General features: G+C 50.5%; 7 protein-coding genes across 7 annotated transcripts; 4 read left to right on the top strand and 3 right to left on the bottom strand.

The window, feature by feature from the left end:
- Nucleotides 1-1,744: 1,744 nt before the first annotated feature.
- ENH_00059560 (hypothetical protein) lies at nt 1,745-2,377 on the top strand (the record flags this gene model as incomplete). Its single annotated transcript, XM_013581897.1, has 1 exon — nt 1,745-2,377. One exon carries the CDS (start codon nt 1,745-1,747, stop codon nt 2,375-2,377), a length of 633 nt encoding a protein of 210 aa, XP_013437351.1.
- A 678-nt stretch (nt 2,378-3,055) lies between these two features.
- Nucleotides 3,056-3,597, top strand: ENH_00059570 (hypothetical protein, conserved; the record flags this gene model as incomplete). The annotated part of the gene is made up of 2 exons (XM_013581898.1): nt 3,056-3,294; nt 3,375-3,597. The coding sequence occupies 2 exons, from the start codon at nt 3,056-3,058 to the stop codon at nt 3,595-3,597; spliced, it is 462 nt and encodes a 153-aa protein (XP_013437352.1).
- Nucleotides 3,598-4,250: 653 nt separating this feature from the next.
- Nucleotides 4,251-8,464, bottom strand: ENH_00059580 (hypothetical protein, conserved; the record flags this gene model as incomplete). The annotated part of the gene is made up of 2 exons (XM_013581899.1): nt 4,251-5,354; nt 5,501-8,464. The coding sequence occupies 2 exons, from the start codon at nt 8,462-8,464 to the stop codon at nt 4,251-4,253; spliced, it is 4,068 nt and encodes a 1,355-aa protein (XP_013437353.1).
- Nucleotides 8,465-9,047: 583 nt separating this feature from the next.
- ENH_00059590 (prefoldin subunit 3, putative) lies at nt 9,048-10,867 on the top strand (the record flags this gene model as incomplete). Its single annotated transcript, XM_013581900.1, has 7 exons — nt 9,048-9,074; nt 9,307-9,381; nt 9,673-9,743; nt 9,875-9,986; nt 10,094-10,207; nt 10,377-10,466; nt 10,727-10,867. 7 exons carry the CDS (start codon nt 9,048-9,050, stop codon nt 10,865-10,867), a joined length of 630 nt encoding a protein of 209 aa, XP_013437354.1.
- A 710-nt stretch (nt 10,868-11,577) lies between these two features.
- On the bottom strand, nt 11,578-17,935 carry ENH_00059600 (phosphodiesterase, putative; the record flags this gene model as incomplete). Its single annotated transcript, XM_013581901.1, has 15 exons — nt 11,578-11,726; nt 11,887-12,155; nt 12,330-12,475; nt 13,545-13,650; nt 13,837-13,886; nt 14,004-14,168; nt 14,416-14,481; nt 14,603-14,694; nt 14,934-15,078; nt 15,228-15,288; nt 15,433-15,515; nt 15,785-15,880; nt 16,000-16,099; nt 16,301-16,608; nt 16,835-17,935. 15 exons carry the CDS (start codon nt 17,933-17,935, stop codon nt 11,578-11,580), a joined length of 2,937 nt encoding a protein of 978 aa, XP_013437355.1.
- Nucleotides 17,936-21,097: 3,162 nt separating this feature from the next.
- On the bottom strand, nt 21,098-23,343 carry ENH_00059610 (hypothetical protein, conserved; the record flags this gene model as incomplete). Its single annotated transcript, XM_013581902.1, has 5 exons — nt 21,098-21,217; nt 21,495-21,515; nt 21,746-21,796; nt 21,929-22,657; nt 22,900-23,343. 5 exons carry the CDS (start codon nt 23,341-23,343, stop codon nt 21,098-21,100), a joined length of 1,365 nt encoding a protein of 454 aa, XP_013437356.1.
- A 1,164-nt stretch (nt 23,344-24,507) lies between these two features.
- Nucleotides 24,508-25,048, top strand: ENH_00059620 (hypothetical protein; the record flags this gene model as incomplete). Its single annotated transcript, XM_013581903.1, has 2 exons — nt 24,508-24,574; nt 24,711-25,048. 2 exons carry the CDS (start codon nt 24,508-24,510, stop codon nt 25,046-25,048), a joined length of 405 nt encoding a protein of 134 aa, XP_013437357.1.
- Between the last annotated feature and the right edge of the window lie 1,256 nt (nt 25,049-26,304).

Genomic DNA, 26,304 nt, shown 5'->3' on the forward strand with positions numbered 1-26,304 from the left:
TTCAGTGGGAGTGTGAGTGTGGTGGGCGGAAAGATGTCTGGAGCATCGAAGGAGATCGTGTCAGGCAGCGATGCAGGAGAGAGGGGAGTGCGACGCACAGGATCAGCAACATCGGGAGCATTGGGTGCATCAGGAGGAGCGGAGCGCGGGAAGGTAACGAGGGATCGAGCTGCCGTAGATGGATCGGCAGGACTTGGCGACAACGGCGAGGCGAGTGCAGGTTCCGAGCATGTGAGAAGATCTTCACTCAGCAAAGTTGAGAGCGACCTCCGGCAACGTGACGCGACGAAGCATCAAGGTGATATGGAAATTTTCCACGGCAGTACAAGTCACCGTAGTGTGCGTCACGGAGGGAGGGAAAGCAGCAAGAGCTCTGAGAGCAACGCGCGTGTGGCTGCAGCCGGTGCTGAGCAGAGTGGGGGGCATGGAAGGGATGATGGGCGTCACTCCGGGTCAGTGGCACGCCGGAGTTCAGAGCGAAATCGCGTTCCGCCACAGCCCGTCATTCCAGGAGACGGAGGCAGTATGCGCAGCAGTGGAAGTGGATCTGTGGGCAAGACTCAAGACACAGGACGCGGAGAAGGTGGCTTGACAATGACTAGGTCTCTGGAAAGGAGATATGAGAGCGACGAACGCGGCTTAAGCAAGACGTCTTCGCAGTTGGCGGAGAGTGTCGAAGGGTTGTCACGGCGGCGGCGGGGGTCTGCCGACGGGTCATCTGAATGGGCTGTTGACAAACATGCGGGCAGCTTGTCTGGAGACGGTAGGTACCTACAGATGGCTCGGAGTGGTGGCTCGCGAGGCGACAGAGAGGAGGGTTTCAATGGGAGTGTGAGTTAGGTGTGCAGAACAATCTCCGGTGCATCGAAAGAGATAGTGTCAGGTAGCTAGTTAGGGGGGTCGTTAAGGAATGATAGTGAGTTCGCTTTGGAGTTTTGAAACTGTATTTGGATTCAGTACAGTGTTTGCAGTTGGAATAGCGGCTGGGAACCGCCTTTCATCTAGTTGCTTTTGAGTTAGCGCGGCGAATGCAGTCTTGCCTTGTTTACTGCCTTTGCTTTGCGAGGTTCGGTGGTTGCATCACAATGCATAACACAATGTGTGCCAAGTATCTATTTGCTGTTCCTGGGTTTCGTAAGGGGGAATTCGTGGGAGCCGTGGAAGATATATAAACTGCAGGAAGGAAGAGGAAGGCTCTGGCGTGAGTGATGCTGCCTTGTTCTGCCACAACAATATATTTTTGATAAGCCCAGTTACAGCTGTCGATTGTTCTGAAGATGTGGAAGAAAACTCCGCTGCTATATGGCAAATTTAATAGATCCAAACTGCAGTGTGGTGCCTTCAGGCAGCGGAATACGCCAGTGTTTTGTCAGTTGGAACGACTCTGCAGCTGCCAGAGTCCGCTGCGGTGGATGATTCGGCTTATGAAACGAGGACTCGAGCCTCTCCAAGAGTAGTCCTGAGCAGAACACTGATTCTTTAGCTGCAAAGCAGCATGAATGGGCATCACGTGATTCACCTCAGGGCCTTTTGACGTCGAATCGGAGCACAACTGCCAGGTGCAACCCGCTAGGCTCTTGCGGCCATAGAACTATAATCCGAGCTTCGTAGACGTAGACGTACGAAGCTTTGAGCCCCTTATAGGTCAGAAAATGCTCCCTGCAGTTTTCCGGCTCGCAATTCCGTTGCTCTCCTGCCCTCATGAATATTCTGTCGCAGCCATACTAAGGACTCTCCATTCGCCATGGAAAACAACGGGAGTACGTCAAAGCGAATAGAACCTCTTTGTAGATCGGCTGGAGAAACAGATGGAAAGTCTTCTTCTAGGAGGAGAAGCAGCACTGGGAGCTTCAGCGACAGAAAAAGTGGGAATGAGTACCGCTTGGGGCGAACGCCACTTCCATCTGGCCAACCGAGAAAGCCACGCATTGACAGTGCTGCTCCGACAGAATATGCTGTGCGACCTTCTTACATGGCTACCAGTGCGCTTGGGAGGCGACTGACAGCGCAAACTAACATATGGTCAGGCGTGGGAACATATGAGCCACTAGCATCTTCAGTTTTCCATGGATTGTTCCCGAACTTGTCTCCTGAGCTTCAATCGCTTTGTATGCAGTGCCTTGGCACTACAGACTCTCCAGAACTGCGTGCGCTGACAGACATCCAGAAGGCAGTTATGGCACTGGTTGCAAAACAATCCGTTCAGAAAAGTGCAGAGGCCAAAAACCGTCTCACGAAAGCTTTTGAAGGGGCCCGGGATATTAATGCGGCACTTGACTGTCTGGAGCAGTTTCTGTTGAGTCGCGCGCCAATACTCATATACTTTGACATTGCAAGCCTCACTCCACACCTAGACCACGGGGGGTGCATTAGGTAAAGCCAGCGACTACGCCATTTCGACGCTACAGTGCAGCTTTTAGGTACATTATTTCGCAGCAGTCAGCGTTGTACGGAAATCTGGCGCAGCTGCTTGTGGGCCTTTCACTCAGGTCACACTTTGAAATACCACAGACCGACTCAACGTATCTGCGGAAATGTAACGAAAGGGAGCAAGCACTTTACTCTGGCTTGTATGAACATGAGTCCGTCAGACCGGAGCATCATCCGAAATATGGCTACGTTAGCGTGAACTGCAGAATTCAGCCTCCATGGGAGCCGCAAACTGGCGAAGCTTGTCTAATTCTGAAAGATCACGTGCGGTACGTACTTGAGTCCTACATGGTTCCTTTTAAAAGCGAAGTGTGTTCTTTAACGCGCACAAAAGGGATTCAGCGGATGCTGCGTTGCCTGTGTGCGGAAGTCTTTTCTTGCAACGGATAGTGTTTGCTCGCGAATCTACGCTTGCAGGGTTAGAACCACAATATCAGCTAGCCAAAGCTGCGGGTCTAGTGCGCTGGCGTTCGGCCATGAGCCTTTAGTTGCCACTCTCAACAGCCCGTGGCATGTTCTGGAAACATTTGGACCTGACGCTCTAGGAGCTTTAGCCGTAAGTGCGCACGACATTTTGACAAATGCGCTATGCCATTACTAGATGTTGCGCATAGTTGCTATACTTATGGTTCCCTACGACATTCCCACGCATCGACGGCGTCGAAGGTCCAAAGGACCAAGCGGCTTTTATGCTTCCAGTGCTCAAGCAGCAGGCATTCCCGACTCACAGCGCGGACTTCGGAGAAGTGGGAGATATACATGGAGTGTGTCTCTGCAGGCTTTTGCTAAGAAGCCATCAGCAGCCACAGGCGCTGACATACCAGCATTGCTGGACTGCAACATCCACGGAGAAATCAAGCTTGGGTGAGGCCGAAACTACATTAGCATCTGACTGCTGAGATCAATAATAAAGAAACAGAGTTGTATAATTACTTTGAGCTCAGGAAGGACGTGGAAGCTATCGTTGTGCCAAAGAGTTCAACACGTGACAAGGCGATGCTGTTAAAACTACGGAGCATTGCCACGTTGAACTTGGTGCCAATGCTATCTATGGAAGCGTGCCCCATAGTAGTGAAGAACGACAGCTGGAAGCGCAGCATACGCCACTTGCAGCACGAGGTTCTGCTCAACAAGACCGCTCTTGGAAACACATATGGGCAAATATGACAAAATGCATCAAACAGTCGAAGCCGAATGACTCCTAGAGTGGCAGGTCCCACGGCGTAAACAAGAGCCAGTCTTCACGTGTTCGTTCGTTCTAGGTGCTGCCCATAAACGTGTGTAACATGGATTCGCTTACAATGCCTTCCAGCAGGAGCAACGCATAGCACTTCTGCCCCTTCGTGCACGCGTGTGCATTTGGCAAGGGGCCAAGAGGCTAGTCGTAATCTTCTTGGCTTTGCTCGCCTTCCAATTATGTTTTGTCGTCCCACAAGCATGGGGTGCCGGCGCTTTTTTGCTCTTTCCCAAATGCACGGCAGCTTATTTGAAGAGGAGTCCGTTGCGCGGGAGGAAGCTTTCATTTTTCCCGATCAGTACTTCGGTCGTTTTGATGAAGTGACACACTTGTCGCTTTTAACGAGATGGAACAACATAGCTGACTTTCTGATTGTTCTGTGCCGTTTCCCTGCCCCAAGGGGTAAGTAGACACTATACTTCGTGGTGGCAGCAACTGTTTTGGGAAACTGCGCCTTCCTAAAGAAAGTCATGGAAACATGCTTGTGTGCGTAGTAACTGCATATGAGTATCTGCATATCCACAGTTGTTTCGGCACCTGAATAAAAAAAGAATCCAAAAAAGTGTAGGCGTGTGTGCGTGCACTAAACATGCATCTCCTCCAGCCAAAGTAGTAGTTCCTTTACAAAGCAATGGGTGATGCTGTGAAACCCGCACGAATGGACTGCAGCTTCGCCTGCTGCTCTCAGAATCTGTTTGGCTTCGATGATACAGCCTGCTTGGCTGAAAAGCATTGCAGCCTTGTACATCTGAGCAGACACTTCTGGCTGTTCCAAGCTAAAAGGAAGCCTTTGCAGTAACACGTAGATTCCCGCAGATTGGCACATTGCTGCGAAATTCAGCAGCTCGAGATACGCTTTTTTATCTCCACACTCACGGTGAGCGATCTTGGCCTGCGCGTAAGCTGCCCTGGCCACAGCGTGCAGAGCTCGCCACGCATCAGCCGACAAGAAGCCATTGGCAGCAAGAGCATCAGAAATTGCTCGCATGGTCTCCTTTAGAATATCCGCGAATTGCATGCAGCTCCGCACTCCCCTACTACTGACGAAGGACGTGACGGAGCTTCCAAGTCGTTGAAGCAAGCCGTCAAGTTGCACAACAGTGGCTGCTCGTCTGTTCTCAAGAATATCAAACGCGAAGCATGCGCGACAATTTAGACAGTAAAAGCCGCTGCACACGAAGAAAGGCCCGTTACTACTCAGAACTGACGTTACAACGACTGGTGGATCAGGACTAGCCGAAACGTCACGGGTCCACAAGCGTGCACACGAATGACCCAGTATCGCCAATGCTTGCGTTTTCGTCCACGGATGCTGCGGTTCCCCTTCAGTCAGCGTGGTTAAAAGCAATTTGGAATAGACTGCGATGAAGTTAAGTGCTTCTGCGGGCATTTTCGAAAGTACTGAAAAGCCACTGAAGGGCATTCCCATTTGGAACCGCTGCTGAGTTGTTGGCACCGAACCTCCGCGAAGGCGCGAATCTAAGCTGCGTCTGTGCAGCGCAGTTGCCTCAAGAAGCACATATCGTTTTTGTTTACTACAGTCACTTCGCTGTACCTCCTCCAAGAGCTGATGCACTCGTGGTGCTGAGGTGCAATGGGGACATGGGTGGCCACACAATAGCTCGTGCCGAAAAGGTATATCTCCAGCAATGGCTAAGCTACCTTCATAACGCGGAGCCTGGCACGCCTGTTCGCAAGAAATGATGCACAAGAATTCCATCTTTATTCAAGCGTTGAAGCTAGGGGAAACTGCTTGAGCAATCTGCCTTTTCTACGTTGCTGAGATACTTGTAATGAGCTGCTTGCGTGAGTAGTCAAGCTGCCTACGCTCACCTGACAAAGACAAAAAAAACCTGCATTCCTTAAAAGCCAGTCTTGACGAGATCCCCATGAGCTATTTCGCAGGCCTACTATTGGACCATAAGAAATACAAATTTCCTGGGAATCTTTACATTTTCCGCGTGTACATAGGCGGATCTGTAGAAGGGCTCCGCGCCCGGAGACGCTGGCATTGCTCAAAGAAGACCGCACGTCTTGAAGACTGGAGGAATGCGCAAAGTCGCCGTGGCGCTTTTGATCTCGCTGCCCTCGGAGGCTGGGCTCTCCAAACGTTGCAAAAGCATTCGGGATGCATGAATGGTTAAGGAGAGACGCTGCGAGGAAAAATGCAGTGCCAGCAGGAACGGCATCTTCCTCGGGATCACACATAACACGAATTGTGAAGCTGTTGCAACAGGCTACGCCATATGCATGCAGCGCTGCAGCAACTAGGCACCTAGGGAAACATGGTTGACACGCCAATGTGACCCTACTGGACTGCAAAGCTGGCACATCAGCACAGCAATGAGAGCACCATGCCCGACAGCATGCGCAGCAATTCGAGCACAACCCGATTTTAGCTGTCTCGACGAGGGCGTCTTCTGTTTCCGTCGCCCTTGTCTGCGTCGATTGCAACGCTGCTTCTCGGACTGAAGAGTCCACAACCGTAGGTGCCTGCCTCAGAAACGACTTGCATAGAAGACAACGACCGCCACACTGCAGCACTCGGCCGGAAGCAACAGCGTCTCCAGCTAGCCATGCAGCATTCAGCAACCAATCTGTAATCTTGGTGCTGTCTACAACTACAGAGGAAGTCATTGTAAGCAGCTGCTGCCACGCCGGCTCCCTTAGTTTCCTTAGTCCGGAAGAGGTAAGGGCATCTTCCGCGTTCACCGCAGACCGCGCTAGGGCACACTGGCCCTCCGCCTCTAATAGTTTACTCGATGTAGTTGTTGACGGCAGAAGGGATGCTAACAGCTGCCGCGCAATGTGTCGATGGGGATCCGGCAGCGACAGTGCTAAAGGCAGCAATGCGCTGCACGCTGCAGACTTTTCACCTGCTTCCCCTGTGCTATCTGTAGTGTTGTGTTGCTTCAGCGCCGTTTGCATACCCATCCAGCACTCGTGGTGTTCATCCTCATCCACGTGTTTAGGGAGGCTACAAACGCGTTTGTGAGAGGAGCCATCTTTGCAGGCGTGACAACAGAAGAGAGCCCCTGTGCAGGAGCCACACGGTACAACAGGCAGCGTTGGCCTGAGTAGATAATTAATTGCTACGTTCCAAGAGTCCAGCGCTCGTGAATGCCACATACTTGCAGCTGCCTCCGCTCTAGCTGGTACTGTTGCGCAGCCTGCACATACAAAGTGAACTCCATCAGCTGATTCCACAGAAACGTCAGATTCTTCTTTCCCCATATTTTCTGAAGAGCACATCTTGCTAACGGCAGATTCTTCAACAAGCTCTTCCCACGCACGGCGCATGGTTTCATCCGCGTGCAGCTCCAGGGAGTGCGGTGCTTGCGAATTCGATAATTCACAGCACGGGAACGTATCTGCTAAGGGGATTTTCGGGATAGCTGCACAGTGCTTAGGGTGTACCCACACAGCAAATGCTTCTTCTTCCAAAACAAGAGACGAATCACCCTCCTGTTCAGCCACCTCTCCGTTCGTCGTCACCATGCCCCACCCTTTCTCGTTGTGCTGCAGATTTACGTCTCCCCTAATCCAGAGTCTACGTGAACAAAACTGATGTGCATTAGATCCCGAAGAGCGGCTACAGGCTACATTGGAATCGCAGCCGCAAGTGCCAATAAGCATACCGGTTGCTGCGGCTTGTGCATCAGTTGGCTTTGCTTGGCTCATCGACATCCTCTGAGCCTCGGCTATCTCATAGTCGATATGCTGTAGGCAAGAACGAATAATTTCATTCCACGATGCGCTGCTGTGGGAGTTTCTGTTGTTGAAGTTACTGCCGGCACTATGGAAATGTTCTTTTACTTTTTCCCGTAAACTAACCAGAGCGGCTGCACGCCTATGCCACGCCTTACGGTACAACGGATCGGTAGCAACAGCAACTGTAGCCGCTCGTACCGCTTCCCTGACTCGTCCAAGTCTCAAGAGAGCAAGAGCCCTATTTGCAGACAAGACAGCAAATAGAGCGTCGCTTCCTTCGCCTTTGCCGCTTTTGCTTGGAAGAAGCATGATCGCGGCTAAGTAGAGAGCTTCAGCAGCCGCTAAGCGACCCCGTCGAAGGGCCTCATTACCCCAAAGCTTGATCTGCTTGCTGATTTCAGCACTCGGGCGCAGTTTCCATACTTCTACACTCGAAATATGGGATGGGTCAGAGGGCCCCAGCCCTATCTTCGAGGAAGCAGACGACCAAGAGTTTGTGTTGCTGTCTTCCCAGACGCGACGAAAGATCTGGAGAAGATGAGGGGTAAGCACTGCGGAGGCAAGAGAAACTGAGTCAATCGAAAAAATGTCACTCGTGCAGGTAACGCCTCCCTCCGATACACGGCAGCCGCAGTTCGCACTGTGATTGTTGCATGGAGTTGTCACCCCGCTGGGAGAATTCTGAGAGGTTCCATCAGTGTCGATGCTATACGGTGGGGACGGCGATGCCAAAGGCTGGGAACGAGAGAAGATACGGCGAGCAACGAGTTCTGCATTGTCAGCGCCACTCTTGCTAACAGCTGGGGAAGTACATTCGTTGCATATGTGACAGCTGTCTCTGAAGCTGAGGTCGCTGGTAGCGGGGAGGCAGGTGTGGGTGCTGCAATGTCTGGAGATCTCTTCACAAGGCGTACTCGTAGCACTGCGAGCGACTTCAGCGCTATTGCCGAGACCATCGCTGCCATTTCTGTCGGGCTGTTCTGCACATCTGGGTTGAGTCCCATGGGCGCCGATGGCCCTTTGCAAGTCGTGCAGCGCGGGCGAGCAGATTTGCTGTAGATGCTGGAACAGAAGGCTTTTGGACATTTCATTCCAAACTACGCATCGATGATGCAGTGCTCACTAATACATTCTAGTAACTGCAGTTACAGACTACCCTGAAATATGGTTATGCAGAGATTGTGGAGAGAAACTAACCCCGAGATTTTTCGTAAGTGATGGGGGCCCCACGGGAGACCGGTGCTTGGAAGATGCCTCGACTCGGGCGTTGACGAGTAAGCTATTCGAACTACAACGTTACGTGTGGCAAGGATTTTATTCTTCTGTGACCATTTTCACTACATGTGTGATACCTACCCTTAAGATCTTTTTATTTCCTTGGAGGCTCTCTGTGTGCGGTGATGCATGCAATTTGGGGAGCTTGCGTGGCTACCGTTTAGTCGTTGCTGTGTATTTCAAGAAGTTTGCGGGAAACAAACACACTTGCCACTGAAATATACGGCATGGAACAACGGAGGAACTAGTGCCTGAAGTGGCAAGCGTCAAGCGACAGCGACCCGCCACCCTGCTGGTTCACATAGCACTTCTTGTGTCCAGATCCCTGGCATACACTAACTTTGCAAATTGGTGTTCCGCGCGCCGTCTTCTGTTTGGCCTGACCTGCAACGAGATGGCGCGTGACGCATCCGAGGTACCGGTAAGGTTAGGCAGTACATGAACATTATGTGTAGGGGCCCTGAGTTGATGATCGTGGATCCATCTTCACCCAGGCTATACTTTCCATGTATGGCTGCGGCACATCAGACAGTGTACCGTGATGCTCTGTCTTACCTACGGAGTAGCGAGTAGATGCACAATTGATATATTGCAGTGCAGACGCACGATACGGTCAGAAGTTCCGTTACTGTCTTCTGCTGAACATTCCCCAGGTTATGCGATTGGAGAATCTGGTCATTGCCGCGAAGGATGGCGAGCACAGAAACATTCCTCGGGCGAAGTTCATAGTATGTATCCGGACACCGTGTTGTATTTGTGGCCTGACCCTAAACTATGCACTTTAGGGACAAGTCAAGAATATGACCCGAGCATCTTGTGCATGTGCCCATCATTTTTAAACACTGATTCATAGTGGCACAGAATCTCCGCAGTGGTATTTGCGGGACGTCTTCTGAAGCCACTTCCTGCTCGAAGCATTTGCAACACCCTGAGATAGCCATGCATCTTACCCTTGCCATCACAAGCCGTGTGGTTTTTCGAGCCTGTCATCTTTCGGTGTTCTGTTTGTCCCTTTGCAGGAGAACGTGGAGTCATTCGTAGGGTCCTGTGACCCAACATCCGTTGAATGGCTATTAAAAGAGCTTCTCCAGTAATGCTGGAACCACGCGTTTCCCCCTACCAAATTCTCAACAGCCATTACTGGGACCGCATGCCTTGTGTGGCGTTTGCTTAGCTGGTTGATGCATGTGGGCTAGCCAGTGTCATTTTCTGTGTTCCCAGGAAGTATCGTTTCATGGAGAGGTCTCTTCTTGGACAAAAATGCATGCTGCGGGCCAAGGCAGTCGCAATAAAGGAGACCATGGAGGCAGTGGCGATGCTGCAGAAACAGCGGGTGAGCGGAGCAAAAGCTGTCGTTTTATTGCGCCCATGCACGTTGGTTTGTGCTGTAGAAGTTGTTTTGCATTCTTTCGTGGCTCTTGTGAGTTTCCTGGACTACAGGACAAAGCAAAAGAGGGAAAGGATGGGGATTTAACGACACGTCTGCAGCTGGCAGAAACAGTCTACGTGCAGGCTACCATTCCGCCAAAGGATACAGTGTGCCTCTGGCTAGCCGTAAGAAGTGCCTGCTAATTGCGCATCTGTCCAGGCAGATGCAGTCATGAATCATTGGGACCTGTTTGAATGGGATTCATGAATATTTACAGTACGCTTTAATTCTGCGTGTAGTGCACGTGGCACTAGTAACAGTTCAAACTCTGCTTACGTTTCATGGCTGGCGCAGGCGGATGTCTTTGTGGAATATACCCTCGAGGAAGCAGAGGAAGTGCTCAGCAAAAGCCTCAACTCTGCAACGAAGTATCTAGGGGAAGCGGTGAGTCAAATCAGGCCTTTTTCGTGTATCCTTTCGAGTTAATGTTTTTCCACAGGTGCATCTAGGTGCATTATGTGAAGCCAGGTTTGCTTTGAATTGGGCACAGAAACATGCTTACCTATCCATACAGATCGGTGCTAACAGCAAGTAAAGCATGAAACTGCCGATTGAAAGACTGATGCGCTTGTTTCCCATTCAGTAGCAATCAGTAGCCACTGAAGGGAGATCAGTAACCAGCCCATATCCATGTGTGTCTGAAGGCGGCGGATTTGGAATGGCTGCGCGAGCAAATAATCATGACTGAGGTCAACGGCGCCCGCGTTCACAACTTTGCAGTGCACAAAATGCAACAGCGGCAAGCCGCCGCTGCAGAAGATAAGACAGACAGGAAACATGACTGAAACGCTGCACCCTGAATCTGCGAGTGTAATACGAAAACGAACGTAGCATCCGAAGCGCGAGCGCGAACCGCATGCGCCGTGTGGCAGCTGCTTAGGAAGAGCACAGGATACTGATCCCTTCCACCACAGAGACGCTTTGTTCCTTACTATCTGATCTAAAGACGGACTCTTATTTTTTGCCGTGCAACAAGTACAGGGGCGAGTATACGCGTGCGCACGAATTGTTGGGTTGCTGCTGAAGAACAGCAAAAACAGTCTTGGTATGTTCCGTGCTCTGTGAAGTGTAACTCCTGCAGCTTGTTCAGCAACTCCGGCAAAAATGGCTGCATAGACGACTTCGGTGTTCCCAAAGTGGTGCAAAGTGCCATGAACCCGAATCGGTTCAAAACTCAGAGAGGTTTATCCCTCTCTTCCTTGTCCAAACCTGAGTCTTTAAAAACAGTGAAATGCTTTGCTACTTTTGTTTCTCCGTGTCTCAGATTTAGCCAGTAGCTAAGTAGCAAGCAGTGTGGATTTTAGCGAGCCAAACAGTAGAGGAGCAAGCCTGCTCCATCTTGAGCCAGGATTTCGCCGCCGTCCACAGACTTCATCATTTCATCAAACTGTTCCTAAGCACATTCTTCTGCGCATACAGTGGCAGCCTCTGCAGGCGGCCTCAGCGGCAATGGTCTTCGTGCATTGTTCACTACAACTCAGCACAAGACCGCGAGCTAGGAGGAACCAGCGGCCGCGTTTCCGTCTTCACCTTGCTTTGCTGGATTTGCTACGTCCTGATTGACGCTGTCAACTGTGAAGCGAGGACTCCACTGGCAAGTTGCTTCTTCCGAGACAGCCATCCAGTCAAACAGGAGGGATGTCGCTGCGAGCGCACACCGCACAAGCAAAATAAAATTGTCTAGAAGAGATAGCACGCCAGCTTTACTTGCCCTATTCGGCTACGTTTTTGAAGCAACGGCTTCTGAGCAGTAACACAAAATCACGTGCACACGCTCCCTTTACACTTCTGTGTGGATTCTCACGTAGCGTATCGTCGTGAACAATGCGTGAAGTACTTCGAAGCGGCACCTTTTCCTCTCGTTTTTCACCATATCGCTTTTCTCCCGATATAATGGCTGTTTTAGACTGAGACAAGGATAGGGCAGGGCCAGCCAGACTGCGAACGGCGTGCAAGGTAAAAGTTCGACTTTGGGTGTGTTTGTCTGTTGCGGGTAACTTTACAGGAGCTCCCTCAGCAGCCATAGTTCTCCACCGGCTCATATTTGCTTCCAGAAGTGATAGCACTTCTGCTCTGTGATAAGCAGCACAAAAGGCGTAGGAGTTCCCATACGTACTGAGACACAACAGTCCCTTGCTGCCACTCGGAATTAAGTCACTTTTCGTAACTGCTAAAAAGGAACGAGTTTTCTACAGGAGCAACCAAACAGATTTATACATTACAAGTTCCTGCAGTGCAAGAACGCACGCTACTCGTTTATGTCCATCCAGTTCAACAAGCTCCGCAACAAGGGGGCGCGCTACGAACGACAAGAAACTTTCTTGCGACCTTGCGATGTCCATGTTGGCTGAGCGACTGCACAGTGGAGATATCGGAAGACCCCGCCTTAATTCCTGCAACGAAGACACTGATGCAGACGGAACCATGAAAGCCAAGTAACAAGCAACAGAGTGCGAAAAACTGTGCAGCAGTATTGGTGCGCCTCTACAAAATGACATTTTGGGCGTGCGCAGCATTTACTAGGAAAACAATACATGAAAGTGAAACATGCGCGCAATGTTTACTAATTGCCGCACAATAGCAACGAGAACCGCAAGTGAACTAAGTGCATCTCTTGCTTCACAGTCGAACGCTGCCCATTCAATGCTGCTTTTTGACTCCTGAGCACCAATTTGCTCACCTCGTCTCCCTGCTGATAAAATTCCTCTGTGATGGCACAGGTCATGTTGAAATGATCGGGCCACGGAAGGCATGTGTGGCAGAGATCCCCAATTTTTATGCACATTCGTAAAGTCGCCCAGCGATCTTCTGCACTAGAACGTATGGAGAATTCCTCGCTCTGTCGGCGCATGCGGAATTTGGAGATGTCTTCAAAGTGCTGTTTCATGTCGGTACTCAGTATACATTCTATGATCTTCGCTCGCACGAGACGGAATGCGGTAACGGACAACAAATAAAAGATATTGCAGCTCTTCCTTAGTGACGCAACGACAACACACAGCTAAAAAACTCTTCGTCTCATGGTTTGAACTTCAGTGAGGTGTTATGTCCAGTAAAAACTGTTGACGAATCTACTCACTGCAATACATTCGTACAAATGTGCGCTTAAGGCCTCAAGTATACAGCGTCTCACAAGAACGCACAGAAACGAGAGGAGAGGAAGAATCAGGACAGCAAATTTCTAGCGGTACTGCCAGTAATCTGTACCTTTCGAGAATTCGAAAACACAGGCAACAATGGAAATTCTCTAGGGGAGCAATGTCATTGTAAATAATAGCCTGCAAACAGCATCGGTACCTGGATTGAAGTAAGTCACTGCGGTGGCACAAACTCTAAGAGCCTACAGTTCCAAGCTCTCGTGACCTCCAGTGTGCCAAAACACCTCAAAGAAGTAGGCCAATTCTTCCCGATGTCTAGAAACTGTTGAGCAAATTTCAGGAGAATGCAACGAATAATACTCACCAAGGGGTCGAAGCAAGCCACGAAAAACTGATTGGTGCGTCCAGGGTGGCCCACGTCGTGCGCCAGTGCCGCAACGGCAAGTGCCGCTTTTTCCAACGGCTCCATCCTGTTCGCACTTTCGTTAGAACGCGTCGCTTAAAAACACTGCACTTGCCGCACTTTTAAATGCATATTCAAAACGGCAATGGGGGCTTTGTTGTACGCGCGCAAATCATGTACCGCTCACGATTGTCCCCTATGTGGTTGTGAATGTGAGAGGGATGTAAATAATGCGGACAGGGCTGTGACCTACAGTGGCCAGACGCCGAGCATGTTGGCCATGCAAACTGTGGCGTGGCCCACCTGCCCAATCAAGCCACAAAAAAGTAAAACAGCAGTGTTCGCTCAGATTGAGGCACCAATGCATGCAACAGGGAGCAAGGCGGTAGATTCAGTTTTTCCAAGAGCAGCTTGCTTTACCATTGCTGCATGCGCATGATTGTGATACGGGTTCTTCTGATACTGAGATTGCAAGGTGCACAGGAAGTCACACAGCTCGTCGCTGCTGCAGCCCCAGTCTGTAACAAAGGGCCCCAACAAGGCGACACCAATAACGTAGAGGGACCCTTGGACTTCTTTTTCAACCTGCAGATTTAGAGAAATACACGCATGTGATGCTTCAAAGATCTTTTGTTTAGTTAAGGACAGTTTAATGCGCTCCATTACGCTTTTCATTTCGTGGGCTTCAGTGCGCCTAAGCACACACTATCTATTGCTGCCTAGTAAGCGCCTAGCTTAAGCTACACCATCCACAGTTCTGAATCTAAAATGTATAAAAGGAACAACTACTCGCTAACAACCGTGGCAAGCAACCAGGAAGGGTTCTGCGCACCTCCAGCACGCTGAACGCCCATTGTTGGCCGATTGCGGGCGCGTTTCGCTCCGACGCTTCCAAGAGCTACAGCGATATTAGAGCAGAACAAGAAGAAAATGTAAGGAGTGGAGCAACTGTATTGGGCTGAACAGTCACGCAGATTCGGCGAAACATTCTTTGTAGGGCAAATGAGATGCCGCGATACCTTCTTTCGTTGTAGCGTTGCTTGCTTCTTTACAGGCTCTTCATCCGAGTCGCTTTGACTTGAATGGCGGATATCGCAAGAAAACCGAAGATCTGTAGGTCAAAAACATAAAAACTGGAAGTTTTCTGGTGCCCGAACATGATTTGACATGGGCAGTGAAGAAACGCAAGCCAGCGAACAGACTAGAGCAAGAGAAAAGAGACAGAATTAACTAGAGAGGCGAATGAAGCACGATTATGGAGAGGACAAAGCAAAGAATTAAAATCTTTATCTTAGGGTCAAATACAAACTTCAGCTTGTAAAGACGCACTGCCTGCATTAATTTGCGTACCTGCTTGAGCAAGCATGTCCGCAGACTTGCGCGCTGCCATAGACTGAAAAGCCGTCAGCGACCGCTGATGAGACATACTGCGAGCGTTTTCCACTGGCTCGGTTCCGTATTGAGAAAACAATTGTAAGAAAGGTTTGCTGAACCTCTGCAAATGCGCGAAGGCAAGCCGTCTCAGCAGTTTTCCGAAATGAATGCGGCGAAACAATCTTTTTATGCCTCTACAGAGCGGCTACTACCTTCTTGTTGGCAAGCTCTGAAGAGTGGACGTTCGGCAAGCAAAGTGGGGGCCCTTACATCTGCATGACCAAAGTCCACTGTGTACAGATTCTCTCCGGCAAGCAGTTTTCGGCGACAGCTGCAAATCCAGGAAAAGACTCACTTGAATAAAACTACAAAAACTCTCACAGCAGTACTGTCAAGGCTTAGTAGATCAACGAATAATGATAGTGCGCAAGCGATTCTGGTTTTGGCACTTCTTTTCACCCTTCTTCAAGCGTACTCAGAAATAATTCTGAAGACTTCGGTAAACTCCTCCCCAAAATCATGGTCGACGTTCCTCATATGCTGCAAAATTTTCCCACACTGATGGAGCAGCAGAAGGCAAGACACGGATCACGAGATGCAGGCATGAACAGTTACAATGCCATCCATGGCATCACGCATGCATCCATACACACACATGCGCATGGAAACAGCGAGAACTAGCACAAGACAGTTGAAGGCAAGAAGCACATACAAGTAATCATAGTGTACAAACAATCTGTGTCGTCGTTTTGAAAAAGTTAACGCATTGCCTGACTACCTATAGTCGGCTAGGAGGCGCTGCTCAGGTGGGACAGCTTACACCCTACCTGTTCAAGTTCTCCAACTACGTTTTCCATTGCTGTGCGGTTTTTGACCCTCTCTCCGCCTTCATTGAGGAGCTCTATGAGCCTCAGTCGTGATCGCTGCAAAGAGCAGCAGGGATAGACAGACGGGTTAGGCCAAAGAAAGAGGCTGCTCTGCTTCAGTCTGCAGCAACTCCGCGCGGGGCAGCACCCGAGAAGCAAAGTAGAAAAATTCTCACTCTCCACTGGTGAAACAGCAGTCGGTGCTGCAACTCGCCAGACAGACGGCCTGCGTAAGCCATGGCCGTCAGAATTGTGGAGATCGCAGCAACAGAGAGCCTGCATAAATGCACCGAAAAAAGCACGCAAAGCACAAGACATGCATGCCTTTTGTGTTTTCGAGACAAGCCTCAGAGGTGGCGAAGGACTTTTTCTCTCTTGGTGCATGAGAATCAGCCGACCAGCCAGCCAGTTAATTGCCTACTTAAGCAGTTTGCTGGAAACGCTCATGTGAGCAACTCTATACAGTGTCATACTTACAAAGTACACAGACTAAAGAGCTTCCCGTCTACGTAGCCCACAATAAAGGGAGCCGTGAGTCCCACGGAAGTTAGGAAATGTAGCACCACAGTCCACTTTGTGAGTATCGGGCCAATTAGATCCATAAAGAGGAGGGTGGAGGCAAAAGAGTACACGTACAAAATAGATATTTCCGTGTTAAGACTGCACAGATTCATCAGTATAACTCCCAAACTTAACTGTGACATTGTCTCTTCCGGCTGCTCTCTGAAAGTCTTGCTCATGTACACCTGCCCCACTATCAAGGAAGCGCTCATACAACCGGAGAACTGCAAAAACAGCAGAAAGTAGAATGTGTGAAATCAAACCAGGCGCAATGCATGCATATATATATACAGCTTCTGAGTTCACAAAATGTATTTAATAATGTAAAAAATGTAAATGCTGCATGCATTCCGTGCTCTATGTAGCTCTTGCGTGCAAGCGGGCATGCGCGTGAGCGTGGGTTTAAAACCTTTACATAAGGTTTAAAGCCGAGCCATTTTGTTTGTTTACCGCGAAGGAGTATGCGCATGCCACCTGTGCTGCATAAATCCTGCAGAAGTAGCCTCCACCACAAGGAATGATGTTTGGGTACAACAGCGCGAGCGCAAGAGAAAGGCCGAAAAGTGTGACGATAACGAAAGCAAAAAGAAGCGGATGAAGAAACCACCTGGCCAAAATGGACCACATATTGGATTCCGGGTCAGAAAGAAAGATAGTAAATTGAATTGGCAGCAACAAACAGTGCTGTAGGAGCAGGTAGATAGACATGCGGAGAGAACACTGGTAGTTCGTCACCGCCACGTATTCCGCCTCCGCCTCCTTGTCTACGAACTGCAGCGGAAAGTACTGCAGGTCCCGAGAGGCAGCTCGGTGCCCGTCTGATAGACGAGTGGACCAATGGTCCGTCGAGGGTCGGCTCGGACTGGAGCTCTTGGAGCTCTTCCCAGAAGCGTCTTTGGACAGCCTGCTGCGGTGTAGAGCTGTCGCCTCTTTGTACGCCCACGTGAAGTTCAGCTCGCCGCCAGCAAGCTCACGGAAAGGCGCTGACAGCGCCGAGAGAATTCGACTAGAAATGCTCTTGTGCAGCGGAGGAGATGGAGTGGAGGCGGGGGCAGCCTCCGCCTCAGGATCTTTGCTTTCCTTTGAGTCCCCAGCCTTTTGAAGCTCAGTGGGCTTCAAGTCCTGGACGATCGGGACAAAAGCGGAGCTCTCTTCATCTTCCTCCTCTTCTGTACACCCGCTTAGCTGTCTGAAACTTTGCCCTAAATTTCCGGTCACTGATCTGTCAGCTTTGGTGAATGTGCGCCGAATTTCTTCGCCAGTTTGAAAAAGACTGTCTGAACGTACACTCGAAATCATGGAGGTGGGGCCTCCATTGGCGCCCTCGAATTCGGTGGCTAATGCAGGCTTAAACGAAACCGTCTTGCGCACGGATTGTGCGGGAGTGAGGCTTCGGTTTTCCTCTCCGCAGAACAATTCTGCAGGCTTTGACACGCCTCGCGACAGATTGAGGCGGTCGCTTTCATCACTATCATTATTGGCTATCAGTGCTTGCGATGTTGCTGTGTTGGCCCCGGCAGATCCCCCGTTCTGATCAGGAATAGACCCCATCTTTGCACTCTATTTGATTTGGCGTCCCCTCTTTGGGGCGACAGCAGGCAGATTTTGGGCTGGGCAGAAAAGCCCCTGCGTTGATCCGCTCGACATAAATGCATGAAGCACCGCTGTATAGTCGCAAACAAGGACTCGCGGGCAGCTCCTTCAGTTCAAAGTCGTCTCGCTCGAAACACTTCGCCCGAAGCTGTTTTCCGCAGCTCTGGAAAAAGAAAGAGTTTCCTCCGCAACTGTTTTAGAAGTCAAAACCGGTGTGCTGCGCGAATCAGCCTTAAGGCGACGCCGCGCAGGAACAGAACTGGTGGCCTCGGTTAGAGCACCAGTTAACCACCCGGGGAGATGCTGTGCCAGGAACCGGGTAAAATAAAACTCCCAGCGTCTAGACGTCGATATAGGTAATGTCTAAATGCAAGGGAGCGGATATTCATCCATAAAATTTCCCTTGTAAATCAGCCTGTCCCACGCGCTCGTTGCCGGGTGAGTGGAACTGGCTGGACCGCATCTCCAACGGCCCTTTTCTCACGGCAACTACGCGACAGCAACCAAAAGCCCTTCAAAAATATTCATGCAATCGTTTCTTGAAGCAATTCCTGATAGTTTTGACTGCACAGGCAGGCCTGAGGCCGCAGCCGAGCAGGGCGCCGAATGTCCTTGCTTGTAGATCCGCAAGAGAAAAAGGCCCCGATCCAGCTTTCTGCCGGCTTGAACCAACACAATATGTAATAGAACATAAAAAGCTTAATCCAAATCTTTTTTTAAATAAAGGACTTTGGATTTATTGGTTCCCTTTCTGTGCTGTTTGCAAGGCGGCGCCCCTTTTCCTAGGCCTGACGCTTCACTGCAGTCCATAGTCAGAGGCCTTGCGTGTTACTGCATGCACACAGGAAACGCCGTTTTTTTGGCACTTTTTGTAATTGAAAGTTAACTTGAACTAACTTATGGGCTGAATACCTACTTTCCATCTCTGCAAAAGGCAGGGAAAATTGACCTGTCCCGCGTCTTGAGACGCGAGCGATACTGGAATCCTGAAATCTGGCTCTTTGTATGTGCACAGTGTTTTGCTGACCCGTAGCCTTATAATATGACTGATATTGGTAAACACATGGATTAAGTGCAAACACATGTCCACACATGTGGGAGTCTAGTTTGCTTAGTCCATTTGACTGCGCTTCCGTGGGACTGTGGAACGTGGGTCCCTCGCTGACTGCTAAAATGCCTGGAATGCCCCCCCTAGTTTTCAAATTCAGGACCGATTTAGACATTCTAGCAAACATTCTAGCAAACTTTAGAGGGGCTCTAGAGGCTAGGTCACAGCTGGCAGCTTGAAGCGAACGAGAACTGAGCTGTAACAGGCGTCTATTTATTGAGATTTCAGTCTTAAACATTGTTTTCTCCAAGAATATTCTTCACTTTCTTCCTTGTAGCACTAAAAGAGATTCAGGTTGCCTCTGATTTCGAGTAAATGAGTGCCATAGCCGCCCATAAGTTTGCAGATTCAACTACGAGACACAAGTAGGCGCAACTGCCAGGCGCCGAACAGTGTGCAGATTAGGAAATCTTACTTCTCCGCAGAGAAGTGAAATTTGATTTTTGGAATAGCCAACGAATGAGCCGCGACTTCAAGCTTCACTCGACGCCACGTCAGCGATCGTCATAGGAAGATATGTGTCTGGACTTCTCTTTAAACTTATTTATCCAACACTTTTTGAAATCCATTTGAAAAGAACTCTGTTCAGTGCATGCAGCGCGGAAATCCACTTCCTGAACGCCTGTGAGTGGCCGTCCCCGGCCTCTGCATATGCTCATTGTATTTGTTTCTTTTCTGCTGCTTAACACTGAAGTCTAGTCAATATATTGTTCTTTAGAACATGCCTGTGTCCCAGAACTCGGGAAACTCCACCGAGATAACTTGAGGGCTAAGCAAAGGAGGCATCGGGCACCAGCTCCACTGTCTTAGCCCAAATTGCTTCTCGTTTCACTTTGTAACGAAAAAATTATAAGTTGTAACGAGAAAAATATAAGTCATAGCCTGAAGATAAACCTTCTACATCGCAGTTTTGAGCCCTTCGACACTGGTGCCGTTTCTCTTTATCTAGAGTTGTTCAAAGCATCTCTCTGCAGACCATATAGAACACTGTCAAAGGATAGCTCTGGCAAGTAAGTCAATTGCTTTCCTTTTTTTAAAGCATTTGTTTATTTCCGGGTTACTCAAAAGTGCTTTCCGTGCAGAACACACTTCTGGGATTTTCCTGTTGTTCAACGCAGACTTTCAAACTTGGTTTCTTCAAACCATACAGAATACTGTCAAAGGATAGCTCCGGCATCTAAGTTGATTGCTTTCTTTTTATGTATTTGTCAATTTCTGGGTTATTCATTCCTCGTTCAACTCAGACTAACAGATTCAAACTTAGTTTCTTCAAATCTTCTTGACGGCACTGGCGCGTGCCGGAAACGAGCAGGGAAAAGAATGGAGGCCAACACGCAACCCCAACGAGTAAGTTGGTTTTTAAAACTGACTGTACATCTCGACAGGAACAAGAGCAAAAGGTAGGGGCAGACATGCACGGGGAGCCACTGCAGCAGCAGCCGCTGCAGCCGCTGCAGCGCTGCAGCCGCTGCAGCGCTGCGGCTGCTGCAGCGCAGCAGCAGCAGCAGCTGCTGCTCCCGGAGCTTCCGCCGACTACAAAGCAATATTTGCACTGACAAGGGCATATATGCTCATTGCTCCTGCAAGCCCAAGGCGACCTGCATGCAAGGGTTGGGGTTTAATCAAATAGCGCGCATTTCGCTTCACGAATTGCTTCACGGGTCCCGGCTCAAATTAGATGCTAAGGGAACACTACCACACATCTGTTGCTCCAGCTTGTGCAAGTTTGCAGCGAGCCCGGCGCGTCCTTCTGGCCTGCTGCAGCAGCTGCAGCAGCAGCAGCAGCTGCAGCAGCAGCAGAGAGGGGATTCAAATTAAAGAGCTCGCCGCGGCAAAAAAAACTAGAGCACAGCCGACGCACTGAAGCCAAAAGAGAAGACAAACTTGCGCCTGCACTTCGCCCCCGGGCCCAGCGCGGACACCCCACGGTGAGCCTTTGCCCGGAAATGCGACTTGCAAAAGGCAAATCTTTTCAGAAAGTGCTCGCATTCTTTTGCACTTTTCGAATGCCACTAGTCAAAATAATGCAAGCCAGATCTGCCCCCGTTGCCGTCCTCAATTTCCGCACCGATTCGGAAATCTAACAGTCCCCACAATCTCCACGCGGTCACCGTCGCTTCCCACATATACCTCTGCATGCACACAAACAAGTAGTGCGCGCGGGTGTACGTACACCCCAACAAGCAGCGAACACGCGAGAAAACGCAAAGTGCAAAGACAGATGCCACTTCTACTTTACTCTCCCTGGGCCACACGTACTGCTGCCTGCACGCAGAAACACAGCAGAACAATAAGCAAAGAAACGGTGAGTGGGCTGTGGCTGCTGCTGTTCTCTGCAGCTCTTCACCAGCAAACAGAAAAGTGCCACTCTCTACTCTACGCAGCAAACTTCAGCTCTTTTCTTCCTACCCTATACAGAGCGCGAACTCCCTGCAGCACACAGCCACAGCGCAGCAGCAAACAGCAAACTCTGCGCCGCTTCTGCAGCAAAGTGCCTTCACTATGAATGGAAATGCAGCTGCACAAACGTTTGCAATTTGCAAATGCATGCAAGAACAGCCACCAAAAAGTGTAGGCAAACGTGCAAGTAGGCATGACTGCAATGTTGCGTTAAGTTGAAAGAAGAACTGCCAGGACAGAGAGCAGAAAGGTGAACGCACTGAAGAGAAGAATCCCTCCTGGGAAGGCTTCGTTTTGTCTTCCTTTTTGGGCTGAAAAACACAAATAAACAAACAAAAAAGAAACAAAACAGAAATGCAGACACCTGGCGAGCCAAGAAAGCCCGGGGATGCAGCTGCGCATACACCCGAGAACTGCATGCAAATATTCGAGTTCGAGCATACACTCTGCACAGTTTCTTCTTTCTCTCTTTCTTCAGTCTTCGTTTGTTCTTTTGGTTCTTCTTTGGGCTTCGTCTCCTGCGAAGGTCCCTGGACAGGAGTTTTCTCTTTCGGCTCCTTTTCTTCGGCGGGCGCCTCTTCCACTTTCTGTTTATCTGCAGACTCTTTGGCTTCTTCTGGAGCCCTAAAACCCCCTTTTTGTTCTTTTATTTCCTCTTTCGGCACTTCTGTTTTTTCTGGTTTCTCCTGAGGCTGTCCAAGTTCTCGAGGTTCCTCTTGAGGACCCGCGGGAACCCCTGCTGGCTGCTGCACTTCCTCTGCAGGCGCGGCCTGCTGCTGCTGCTCTTCTTCCAATTCCACATCCTCGGAGTCCAATATTTCCCACTCATCATCCCCACTTTGCTCGTAGAAGGCCAGCGGGACTTCTTGGTGTGGCTGCTGCATCGGGGGCACTTCCTGTTGTCCTGTTGACTCCCGTTGCTGCTCCTGCGCGGGCTGTTCCGGCGCAGCAGCAGCAGCAGCAGCTGCTGCTGCTGCTGCTGCGGGTTGCTGCACGTCTGGAGCAGCAAAATCTTTGCCGGCCTCCGCGTCTTCTTCAAAAGCCGTCAATACCAACTTCGGCTGCAGCATATTTCCCTCCAGGGTTTCGTCTTCAGTCAACTCGGGGGGCACAGGGGCTTCCCCGAAAGGCGTCAGCAGCTCCTGCTCCTCCAGGGCAGCAGCAGCATCTTTCTGAGGACCCAGCAGCAGCAGCAGCAGCAGCAGCAGCAGCGAGAGAATGAGAGCCCGCAGCTGCGTGCAGCAGCAGCTTTGCGAAGCCAGCAGCAGCGGGAGCGGAGCGAATGCAGCTGCACGGCGGACTGAGCAGCAGCAGCTTTGCGCAGGCAGCAGCAGCGGCAACGGCGCGCGCGCAGCTGCACGCCTGCACCCAGCAGCAGCAGCAGCAGCAGCAGCAGCAGCAGCAGCAGCAGCACCTTCCGCCGGCCCAGCAGGAAGCGCCAGCAGAGCAAAGCCACTCCGAGGACCAGCAGCAGCGGCAGCGCGTGGCTCTCGGGGCGGCCCTCGCGAGAAGAGTCCCAAAGCTCCGAAGAGGCCTCGAGAGTGCTGTCTTGAATGAGTGCAGGCTCGAGGAGTTCGGGGGGCAGCGGCGGGTCTTCGTTGCTGGGAAGTCCCGCTGCATGCGCTGCATGCGCTGCATGCGCTGCATGCAGCTCTGCATGCAGCTCTGCATGCGCTGCATGCGCTGGGGGCAGCTCCTCGGGGCGCGGCAGCCGCGCCTCTGCAGCGGGCGGCAGCCCCTCCGCGCCCGTGGCCGTGTCTAGCTGGGGGGGGGCCTGCTGGTAGAGTTCTGCTGCAGCAGCAGCTTGCTGCTGCAGCAGCAGCAGCGCGAGCAGCAGCAGCGCGCAGAAGACCCGCATTTCCCCTCGCAGGCGCGACTTCTCTCGCAGGGCAGCAGCAACCTCGCGCTGGAGATACACCCCAGATCCAGCAGCAGCAGCAACTCCAAACAGCAAATCCCTCCGCAAATGCAAAATAAAGGGCCCCGAAACTTGGGGGGAAAGCTGAACTCCGGGGTTTAGCGGCGGGCCCCCAGGGCACGATCGAACACGAACAGTGCGCCCCTCAGAGCTTCGTCCTGCAGAAACTGCGCGGCAAAACACGGGAGCCGCTGCGGGAAGAAGCAAAAGGGGCGAAAGAAAAAGAAAAAAGCCCTTTTTTGCAAAAATAAAATTGGGAAAAACAGAAACCGCAAACTTCCAACTCCTGCAGTCCTCTGCGGACAGCGGACAGAGGAGCGAGTTTAGGGCAACGACACTAGGAGGCTACTTGTGCCCTACTCAGGCTCCCCTGGCTCGGAACTGGACCCATTCAACAGTAAATGCACCTTTGCATTATCAAACATTATCGAAAACAAAATAGCACAACAATTTTCTCGCGTTTTCCGCGAAAAAAAGCATTTTCCCCTCGTTTTGCTCTCCAGCAGCTCCACCCAGTGGCAGCCGAACGCCAGGACCTGCGCTGCTTCCCGTCTCCTTCTCTCGAACTAAATGCCCCTTTTTTTCCACCAAACTTCGCCAAAACATTCAACAAACATAAACATGCAAAAACTCCAGTGAGGGACAGTTTTCTTTTGCAAGTTCGGCACCGCCCGGAACCCCCCCTGGCTGTCGTGCTGCCCCTCGCAGAGTTCCCTGGAGGCGGGAAAGCTCTGCATCCAGCCAAATCTAATTTCGCCTTTTTGTCTTTTACTGCTCTGTGTTGGCTTTTTTTTTGGAATTCCTTTCGAAGTTTCGCGCAAGGAGGCAGCCCTTTCGACTTCTGCTGCGTCCCACCATGATCAGATGCGTCTTTGTCGTCAACACCCACGGCAAGCCTCGCATTGTGCGCTTCTACGACGGCACAGTAAGTCCTTTTTGCTTTGAAATTCTGCAAAATTTCCCTTTTTCCCTCGGAGTTCTTTCTTTTCCGCCCGCTCAGCCCCTCCGAGCTGCTGCGGCGTCGCTCTCCGGTGCCTCTGCAGCCACACGAGAAGCAGCAGCATGTCATGAAACGCCTCTTTGCTGCAGTCAGCCGCCGCCCCGATGACGGCTGCTGCTGCTTCACAGAAGACAAAGAATTATTTGGCCCGAATCACCGCATCATTTACAGGTGAGGGCACTGACCCTTGCTGCAGCAGCCCCGCTGCTGCAGCAGCGCGTCGCGCAGCAGCACGTCGCGCAGCAGCTAGAGTAGATCGCAGCTGAACCGCAGTCACCAAGATGCTGCTGCAACTCTGCAACTGCAGCACCAGCTGCTGCGACAGCAGCAGCAGCTGTGGCAGCAGCAACAGCTGTGGCAGCAGCAACAGCTGTGGCAGCAGCAGCAGCTGTGGCAGCAGCAACAGCTGTGACACCAGCAACAGCTGTGACAGCAGCAACAGCTGTGCCAGCAGCAACAGCTGTGCCAGCAGCAACAGCTGTGCCAGCAGCAGCAGCTGCAACAGCAGCAGCAGCACTTCTTGCGGCAGCGCTTCGGTGGCAGCAGCTGCTGCAGCGCCACCAACTGCAGGGCTATGGGGGTTTCTTGTTTTGTGCTGAGACATTTCTTGAAGGCATTTTGCAACTCTCTATTTCATATTTGTGACGGACGAGCTGGAGAGCGAGCTGGGGATTCTGGACCTCATTCAAGTGCGTCATTTCTTTGAATTTGCTGCAGCAGCAGCAGCGCAGCAAAAGGAAATGAATGCCAAGTGCTTCAAATAGACTTTCATTTAAATTGAAAACAGCCAGACTAAATCTAATCACAAATTAATAAAAATTCTTTCTTGCGGTTCTTTTGGATTTAAATATGGGAAAAATGACACTCATTTGTGTGTTTTGCAAAATGGAGCATCTGCCTCCAGTGCGGCAGACATTTGCTTCTTTCTTCCAGCAGCTTTTTGGAAAATAATTTGATTTCCTTTTTTCTTTTTCCTTTTCTTTTGCTGCATTCAGGTGTTCGTACAGGTCCTGGATGCCTGTTTTGAAAATGTCTGCGAACTGGACCTCGTCTTTCACCACGAGAAGGTGCTTTCAGTTTGCAAATTGCTTCTAGAAGCAGCAGTTTCTTTTCCCCACGATATAACTTGGTTTCAATTTGGTTTAAAAACTCAAAAGGGGGATTTGCTGCTGCTTTGCAGCAGCAAAGCAGCAGAAAAAACCTGCTAGTTTGTGGAATTCATGTTTCGGCGTCTTTGTGTCCAGTTCGGGTGTTTGCTGCTTGCTGCAGTTCAAATTAATTGCATTTTTGAATTAAATATTTGGTGAATTGCCATTTTATGTCTTTTTGTTTGTTGCTGTTCAGATTAATTACATTCTTGACGAAATAATTTCGGGAGGTGAGGCGCAGCCCACAGCCCAGAATATGCGACCCCTGCACTTTGCGTGAAATGCTCTTGCGGTGATTTCAAACTCGATTTAATTCTTTTTTCTCTTTTCTGTTTTCATTAGTGACTTAAAAGCTCCGAATGTTTATTGGTTTCCAGTTGGATTCAGTTTGCCGCGTTTGCATTCATAAAGTTGCAATTCTGAACTCATTCCGGCTCTGATCAGAGTTTCCATCTACTACAACCTGATGTTTTTGAGTTCAGTTTGTTCTCATTCAGTTTCGAACTAATAATGTGGTGATTTTGAATTCATTTTTGCTTTTTTTCTGAGTGAAACAAAGTGATTTCGAATTCATTGTCCCATTCAAGTTTGCATCTTGCATGCGAAACGCGCAGGCCTGGTGATGGACACCGCAGTGGACAGCATTTTGGAGTCTGTGGGAGGAGTTAAGAAGCTGGTTGATTCTGAAACATCTTTTTTTGCATAAGCGTCTTGTGGATTCTTGAAGAGCCGCTTCTTTCTTGGGAATTTGTT

The sequence above is a fragment of the Eimeria necatrix genome, genomic scaffold (assembly GCF_000499385.1).
Source record: "Eimeria necatrix Houghton genomic scaffold, Enh_scaff506, whole genome shotgun sequence".
Classification (NCBI taxonomy): domain Eukaryota; phylum Apicomplexa; class Conoidasida; order Eucoccidiorida; family Eimeriidae; genus Eimeria; species Eimeria necatrix.